Source organism: Mercenaria mercenaria, unplaced genomic scaffold, assembly GCF_021730395.1.
Source record: "Mercenaria mercenaria strain notata unplaced genomic scaffold, MADL_Memer_1 contig_995, whole genome shotgun sequence".
In the NCBI taxonomy this organism is placed as follows: domain Eukaryota; kingdom Metazoa; phylum Mollusca; class Bivalvia; order Venerida; family Veneridae; genus Mercenaria; species Mercenaria mercenaria.
The window spans coordinates 1,283-10,877 of NW_026463915.1; the positions used below are offsets into that span (position 1 = coordinate 1,283).

At 35.0% G+C, this 9,595-nt stretch overlaps 1 protein-coding gene across 1 annotated transcript; it reads left to right on the forward strand.

Annotated features, from left to right (window-relative positions):
* Positions 1-503: 503 nt before the first annotated feature.
* Positions 504-6,064, forward strand: LOC128555065 (uncharacterized). The gene is made up of 3 exons (XM_053536418.1): positions 504-706; positions 2,028-2,237; positions 3,504-6,064. The coding sequence occupies exons 1-3, from the start codon at positions 512-514 to the stop codon at positions 4,026-4,028; spliced, it is 930 nt and encodes a 309-aa protein (XP_053392393.1). The 5' UTR covers positions 504-511; the 3' UTR covers positions 4,029-6,064.
* Positions 6,065-9,595: the final 3,531 nt, after the last annotated feature.

Genomic DNA, 9,595 nt, shown 5'->3' on the forward strand with positions numbered 1-9,595 from the left:
GTTTATCTAGTGCTCAGTTTGAGGATTTGTGCCGGCATATTCTGGATAAAGTTAAAAGTACACCATCCAGATCACCCCGTATGTCTGTTGGACTGTTTTTGTTTAAACTGAAATCAGCTTTGTCAAACCGACTGTTAGCAACTATTTTCAGAATAAGCGTTTCCAGTGTAAGAAGAGCTGTTTCAACCGTGCGCAAGGCATTGATGAGGTCGTTTGTACCATTATACCTGGGTCTTGAATCTGTCACACGTGAGCAGATCATCAACAAGCACACACGTCCCCTGGCAAAGTCACTGTTTGGTGTTGATGACAATAGTATGATACTTGTATTACATGGCACGTACATTTATATACAAAAAAGTAATAACTTTTATTTCCAGCGCCAGTCATATAGCATACACAAGTCCAGACCCCTGGTCAAACCAATGGTTGTAGTAACTTCACAGGACACTTTGTGACAATCATGGGTCCTTATATTGCTAAAAACAATGACGCAACGATATTAAATTACATGTTAAAGAAAAATGTGGAAGATATAAAGTCATTCTTGAAAGAAGATGATGTAATTGTTATTGACAGAGGTTTTCGTGACTCGGTGTCCATTCTCGAAGATATGGGCATACGAGCTGCCATGCCAACTTTCATGAAGAAGGGAGAAAAGCAGATGTCAGCGGAAGATGCCAATATGAGCAGATTGGTCACTAAGGTAAAGTGTATGTTGAACTGAGATTCTACCATAGTATTATGCTATGTTAACCGTTGCTGTCTTTATAAAGGACGTTCATTACTCGAATATGGCCTTTAATACAGGTTAAACTGCATATATTTAGAATAAAGCCTAAAAATTAATATGAGCGGTGCCATGAGAAAACCAACATAGTGACTTTGCAACCGGCATCCGCGCAGTCTGGTCAGGATCCATGCTGTTCGTTTTTAAAGCCTGTTGCAAGTAGAAAAACGATTAGCGAACAACATGGATCCTGGTCTGGATCCATGCTGGTCGCAAAGTCACTCTGTTGGTTTTCTCATGGCACATCTCATATTATCATAATTGACAAAAATGTTTTGTATATAAGCATTGTTTTTTTCCAAGGAAATAAGTCAAAATACGGAATGACTTAGTTGTCGACGAGTGTATGTGTACACCTTAACATTCAGTGTAATAATCTCAGGTACTTAAAATTTAATTTTAAAATCTGACTTCTTGACTGGGTCATTTTATACTCGCTACAATTACTCAAAGTCACAAGAATTTCAACTGATGTATGGATTCGCGACCTTGAACTTCATCAAAGTCAAACAGAAAAATTGTCGAGCAATTGGCAAACGCTTTTTGACTGATTAAAATATAAACAAAATGAGACAAAGTCTATAGTAAGCAGTAATATCACTAGACTAACCACTAGACTGATAATAAAAATATTTCTATATTTTTCCCGTTTTTGTCGAATTCAATTCCATAGAGACATAAACCAGTATATTTTAGAGATTTTCACAGAGGAATGATGTTAAAATTATGATATTGGACATATGATATAGACTGGCTCAGATCACTACATTCAATCATAAAAATGTAAAAAGAAAAGATATATCAGTCTAGGAGTTAGTCTATAATATCACAGACCCTCAACAAACACATATATTTATTTTTATCACATGTTTGACGTCGCGGGAGTGTAATAAAGCCATTAAATAAAAATTATAATACACTAGTGTAATAAAGCTTTGACGTTGACGTCATTTACAGTATAGGAGACGTTTGTCAAATTGACTTGTTTATATAGTAAAAGAAAGTAGATTTGTTGATGTTTTGACAGGAAACGATAACATGTGATAAAAAGAATATTACATTTGTGACTTTCCAGATTGAATTTATTAAAGTCGTTGAATAAAATTGATAAAATGCTCGGCAGAGCCTCGCATTTTATCATTTTATTCAACTCGTTTAATAAATTCAGTATGAAAAGGCACCCATGTAATATCCTCTATGAACTTATGGAAATGAAATGTTTTTGACTTTTTTGCAGATAAGATGGGTGGTAGAGTCAGCTAATTCCCGCATTAAAAGGTACAAGTACCTTGACAAGGTACTTCCTACTAGTCAAGTTCCTTTTATTGGAGACTTCGTAAAAATAGTTTGTGCCATCTCAAACAAGTACTTCCCTGCACTAAGTGGATCAACCAGTGAAGATGAAGATGCAACACTAGCAGACCATATGCGAGAATTATCCATGGAGGTAGGTTTATTATTGTATACGTTGCATTACATGGTGAGTTCACTATCAATTTGATACTAAAATGCAACAGCAAATGATGCATGCCAAAATAGTTCCGACTCAGTGATAGGCAAAATGGAAGCTAACACCGTGTTTTTTTCTAGTAGTAGAGTACTCAGGACTCGCAATCAGGGTATCTTGAGTTTGATCCACGGCACGGCAATGTCTTTTCATGATATTTGCTAATGAAACATCCACAGCCATTTTTAGCTTGAAGAATAGGGGAGCTATCCTACTTGCCCCGGCGTCGGCGTGAGCATAACATAAATGTTGTAGTTTGCGTACCACCCCAAATATTTTCAAATGCTTTTATACTTTGCATACTTGTTTACCATCATGACCGCAGTCTGTAAAAAGGAGGGGACAACTCTATCAAGCATTTTGACTGAATTATGGCCCCTTTTCGACTTAGAATAAATATTAATGTTTGCGTACCACCCCAAACATTTTCAAAGTCCATTCAGATATTGCTTTTATATTTCGCATACTTGTTTACCATCATGACCCCAGTCTGTAAAAAGGAGGAGGCCACTCTATCAAGCATTTTGACTGAGTTATGGCCCCTTTTCGAGTTAGAAAAAACGTTAAAGTTTGCTTTCATATTTTGCATATTTTGAATGAATTATGACACCTCGTCGACTTAGAATATGCTTACTGTAAGTTTTACTCATTGCTTATATTATACTATCAAGCACTGAGAAAAGTCGAGCGCGCTGTCCACTGACAGCTCTTGTTCATTCACTACTGAAAATTTTACTGTAGACTGCGGTATGCAAATCGTTTAACATACATTGCATATAAATCATTACTAAGGTGCACTGGCTGCATGTTTTATTCATGGCTGAAATCAAGCTTAAAGTATTTAAAGTCAAACACAATCACAATAAGGACTAAATATCTCAATACAGTCAAACCTGTCTGTAAAGACCACCCATGTTACAACAGCAAAAATATCTTTGTTCACAGGTAGTCTCTGTTAACAGGTTAAATATCACTGACATGATCTGACTGGAGTTCAGAATAGTGGTCTTTGCAGACAGGCTTTGTGATTGTGGTTATTTTTTATGCAGGTGGTCTTTTACACAGGTTTGACTGTAGCATGTTATCATAAAATGATTATTATCAGGGAATATTTATTTTTACATAATAAACTACTGTTTTCCTTTCTATGCCTGAAAGTTGAACTGTAAATTCAAATATAACATATTTTCTGTATTTTTTTAAAAGGTAAATACGCTGAAGGAATTTGTTGAGGACAACCACTTGGACCGAAGAAAAACCCAATGGACTCCAATTGATGAAACTGATTTGGAGAATTTTCCTGTGTTGACTGATGAGCAGTTGAGATCATTAACATGTGGTGTTTACCAGCTGAAGTTAAGTTCTTCATATATCCAAGAATACATTGAAGGTGACTCTGTAATACATGCTCACAAGGAGGATAACAATTTGCTGTCAGTTAGAATTCAAAGTCGACATATATCATCAAAGAAGTATATGCTGTGGATAAGATATAACAGTAATGCTGTAACCGCATGGTATTGTAAATGTCGAGCTGGCGCGAGAGTTGTTGGTGTCTGTTCTCACATTGCTGCTGTTGTATGGTACCTTAGTAGTGCTAGGCATGATCCGAATCGTGTGTCGTTTGGTGTTAAAAACTGGGGTCAGTACCTGACTGATGCAAATGAATTACCAGAATCAATAGACTCTTCTGATATTGGTTCAGTGGCTAGCAGTTTAGTAGAAGAATGAATGAAAATAGTCTTTGCATAATAGCCATGTATACGTATTGATTTGTTTTATCAGTGAAAAAGTATAGGCAGGAGTTTAGGTAATGTCCTATGTACTTTTGATGTAATAATTCGCATCCAAAATACTTCCTATATTTATTTCACCAATAAAATACAGCAATGTATTTATAATTTAAGTTCTAACACCACAAGTTATTTAAAAATATCCTAACCACATGTATGTTGAAGTACTTCATTACGACATAAAAACGATAGACATTGGATGCGCTTGTTTCATATGTTATGCTGTGAAGCACATGCGGCACACATTGTTCCCAAAGAAGCGTATTATATTTTATTTAAGAAATAATTTATAGCAAAACAGTGCTTTATCACTATTTATACACAATGGGCGGTTATACGTCAGACGTAATTATTTCGGACGACGTATAACCGCCAGAGTGTATAAATAGTGATAAAGCACTGTTTTGCTGTAAATTATTTCTATTCTAATATGTTCTTTATTGTAAAATTTATATCAAATATGATGGAACTGTTTCTTAGCTCAAGCATGGCGCCATTAGTAGGAATTTGTTGAAACACGCCAAGACCGGAAACGGTAATACGTCTTGCGGCAGAATTCAGTTCGAGCGAAAATTATTGCGAATTATTCAGAAAAGCGAATAACTAATTCAGTATGTGTATAAATTAATCAAAACATATGTGCAATGTGACTATTCGTTTAAAACATGTTATTAAGTAAAATATTCCATGAAATTTGAAAGCGCAATTTCTTGATGCGTACATGGCGCTAAATATCACGTTGTGACGTCAACATAACATCGTTGTGATGATAAAAGCATTGTTAGCCATATTAGAATGTACAATAATTAATAGGTGATTTTCTTATACCTTTTATAATAAATGTTTCAGGTTGTGTTAGAATAAGTATTAAAATTGCTCTTCAAAATTTAAGAATTCCATTTTGGTTACAACCTGTAAGCTTTGTTGAAGTTATCACTTTACTCTGCTAGTTAAGGTATGTGGGTTCAAATATTTTGTGAGGCAAACAATGTTTCTATTCTACATTGTTTAGATAGAAAATGTTAAGTTTAAAAGTTAAGTCCATGAGAAAAAAGTCCGAACTTCACCAAAGCATAGAAAGAAAGAATTGTTTTACATGAAAATTATACAGTATACATAAAGAACTTATATTATTCTACAAAATCATTGTCAATTTATTCATATCTCTATATTGAATTCCGTTAAGGGACTGCATGAAGATACCACACTTCTCGACAGTTCAACACCTTTAAAAACTCACCATTTTTAAAAAAATGTTACATGTCTCCGTTTTGATGCATTTGCAACAATGTACCTGTACTAAAACTTAACCCTTACCATCCTGGACACGGCAGATCTTGCCTATGTGGCCAGTGAAGATCATGGTCAGCCTGCACGCCCGTGCAGTCTGATCATGATCTGCACTGTTAACTATTCAACCAGTATCTTTTTGGTAGACACCCCTTTTAACAGTTTATGGCACTGTCCAAATTGAAAGATGGACAAGTTCATTATAGAAATTTAGCATGGTAAGGGTTAATTGTTTTTGACAATTGTTTACATTTTTCTTTACAAGTGGCATTCCTTTTTAAAGGGAGCAGTTCATTGAAAATATTTTAAGTATCCAATTATACGGGACAGAATGGAAAAATATATTTAACAGATATGTTGTTTTTTTAAAGATATTGTTTGTTTTCTAAAAAATTCTGTAGTTTTTTGATACACTGCTAAACTTTAAATGCACATCGCAACTAATAAATGCCATTTTAGAAAGTTATCAGGTCATGTAAGAAAGTTGCTGTGTAATGTTAGAAAGTTATTACTTATCATATTACGTTATAATGTTAGAAAGTGTTCAGTCGTTTGCGGAAAACTTTGGTAGTACTTGGTGGTATTAGACTTTGACCTTGACATTATCCATTTCTAGATAAGAACTACAGAAGTTGAGGTGTTGCACAAAATATTCTCACGTACTGTATATGAAAATTGTCGACATGACTATTGCATATTTTTATGAGATTCAGATTTTATGCTTTTTTAGCTCACCTGTCACATAGTGACAAGGTGAGCTTTTGTGATCGTGCGGTGTCCGTCGTCCGTCGTCCGTCCGTGCGTACGTGCGTCCGTGCGTCCGTCTTCTTTTCCTTGTGACCACTCTAGAGGTCACATTTTTTGTGGGATCTTTATGAAAGTTGGTCAGAATGTTCATCCTGATGATATCTAGGTCAGGTCCGAAACTGGGTCACGTCCCTTCAAAAACTAGGTCAGTAGGTCTAAAAATAGAAAAACCTTGTGACCTCTCTAGAGGCCATATATTTCACAAGATCTTCATGAAAATTGGTCAGAATGTTCACCTTGATGATATCTAGGTCAAGTTTGAAACTGAGTCACGTGCTGTCAAAAACTAGGTCAGTAGGTCTAAAAATAGAAAAACCTTGTGACCTCTCTAGAGGTCACATATTTCACAAGATCTTCATGAAAATTGGTCAGAACGTTCACCTTGATGATATCTAGGTCAAGTTCGAAACTGGGTCACGTGCCTTCAAAAACTAGGTCAGTAGGTCAAATAATAGAAAAACCTTGTGACCTCTCTAAAGGCCATACTTTTCATGGAATCTGTATGAAAGTTGGTCTGAATGTTCATCTTGATGATATCTAGGTCAAGTTCGAAACTGGGTCACGTGCGTTTAAAAACTAGGTCAGTAGGTCTAAAAATAGAAAAACCTTGTGACCTCTCTAGAGGCCATATATTTCATGAGATCTTCATGAAAATTGATCTGAATGTTCACCTTGATGATATCTAAATCAAGTTCGAAAGTGGGTCACGTGCCTTCAAAAACTAGGTCAGTAGGTCAAATAATAGAAAAACCTTGTGACCTCTCTAGAGGCCATATTTTTCATGGGATCTATATGAAAGTTGGTCTGAATGCTCATCTTGATGATATCAAGGTCAGGTTCGAAAGTGGTTTACGTGCCTTCAAAAACTAGGTCAGTAGGTCAAATAATAGAAAAACCTAATGACCTCTCTAAAGGCCATATTTTTCATGAGATCTGTATGAAAGTTGGTCTGAATGTTCATCTTGATGATATCTAGGTCAAGTTCGAAACAGGGTCGAGTGCGGTCAAAAACTAGGTCAGTAGGTCTAAAAATAGAAAAACCTTGTGACCTCTCCAGAGGCCATACTTGTGAATGGATCTCCATAAAAATTGGTCAGAATGTTCATCTTGATAATATCTAGGTCAAGTTTGAAAGTAGGCTACGTGCCCTCAAAAAGTAGGTCAGTAGGTCAAATAATAAAAAAACGTTGTGACCTCTCTAGAGGCCATATTTTTCATGGGATCTGTATGAAAGTCGGTCTGAATGTTGATCTTGATGATATATAGGTCAGGTTTTAAACTGGGTCAACTGCGATCAAAAACTAGGTCAGTAGGTCTTGAAATAGAAAAACCTTGTGACCTCTCTAGAGGCCATACCCTTGAATGGATCTTCATGAAAATTGGTCAGAATGTTCACCTTGATGATATCTAGGTCAAGTTTGAAATGGGTCACGTGCCTTAAAAAACTAGGTCAGTAGGTCAGATAATAAAAAAAAACCTTGTGACCTCTCTAGAGGCCATACTTTTCATGGGATCTGTATGAAAGCTGATCTGAATGTTCATCTTGATGATATCTAGGTCAAGTTTGAAATTGGGTCAACTGCGGTCAAAAACTAGGTCAGTAGGTCTAAAATTAGAAAAATCTTTTGACCTCTCTAGAGGCCATATTTTTCAATGGATCTTTATAAAAATTGATCTGAATGTTCATCTTGATGATATCTAGGTCAGTTTAGAAACTGGGTCACGTGCAGTCAAAAACTAGGCCAGTAGGTATAAAAATAGAAAAACCTTGTGACCTCTCTAGAGGCCATATTTTTCATGAGATCTTCATGAAAATTAGTGAGAATGTTCACCTTGATGATATCTAGGTAAAGTTCAAAACAGGGTCATGTACCTTCGAAAACTAGGTCAATAGGTCAAATAATAGAAAAACCTTGTGACCTCTCTAGAGACCATATTTTTCAGTGGATCTTCATGAAAATTGGTCAGCATTTTTATCTTGATAATATCTAGGTCAAGTTCAAAACTGGGTCACATGAGCTCAAAAACTAGGTCACTATGTCAAATAATAGAAAAAACAACGTCATACTCAAAACTGGGTCATGTGGGAAGAGGTGAGCGATTCAGGACCATCATGGTCCTCTTGTTATTAAAATGTTATTTAAATCTCGATAGTTGTCATAGTAACAGACTTTGGTATGGCTCAATGTCTATTGAATATATCTAATTGTATATGTATTGAAATAAATAGTAGATTGCTACAAACTACTGTTAAATGGGATATTCAGATACATGTTTCATATCATTTTAATGCTAGTGACTCTATCTATGTAATATATAAGTGGGTGGGGTAATTCATAAGATCAGCCTTTTCTATTTTGCTCTGAAAAGGTAAATTTTGAAAATAACATTAGGTGTTGTAATGAAATAGACATATTTTTATATTTTGTTGCATGTGAATTGCTGTCTTGCCTAAATTAAAAATAATGGACAACAGAGTCTGTCTTGGTTGTATTTTTTAAATACAGATGACGTTATAATACTATAACAATTTGAGTCATCTTTATGACGTCATGCATGATCCTAACCATAAAACTGTATTTATTATCTGAAATGCAATGCTTTGGAGGGTTCATATCCAAAGTTTTATCTATTTCTGAGGTTGGGCCGTTTTTGACCCTTAGTGAACCAAGCCCTTTCGGCCGGGTTTGCACATAGAAGAGCATTATAAAAGAGTAAGTCAATCCTAATGTATAATTATTTAAGCGCCTTGTCTGAAACTTTATCGACTCAATCTTTTAATCAATGCGGAAGTATAAATCTCTCGACGGCAGATATAAAAAAAAAATAATATCACATGCGCAGAAACATTGAAATAGTGCTGTTGTCATGTGATATGAAATTATGGATCATAGATTCATATCACCTGCGCAGAAATTGAAAACGATTTTGCGCATGAGTTATAAAATTACTAGTGAATATGTTATATTATTCAAGTTAAACTAATGGTAAATTTGCGTTGGACATATATGTGAGGTATAATAATATATATTTGTGAATATGCATACTAGTAATACTTAGTCATCATACCAGAGTATATACAATTTTGCAAAAAGAACTACTTTTTTCTATGATATTGTTATTTATATACATTCTTTCTTTATGATACATTTGAGTTTTTTTTTATAAATGATAAAGGTTGAAAAATAAATTAATAAAGTGCATATCCTTTCTGCTTCGGTAAAGTAACGTAGTAAAACTTATTAGCGTCTGATGACCCTTTCACGCTTCTGTAGAATCAGTATTTATTACTTGAAAATATTTCTAAGATTTCTAGGTCTGCAGATCAAATATGGAAATGCCTTACAACCGGGGCATATAATGACACTTTCAGACAATATAAAAATGACCTTTGAATGATTTGACGAA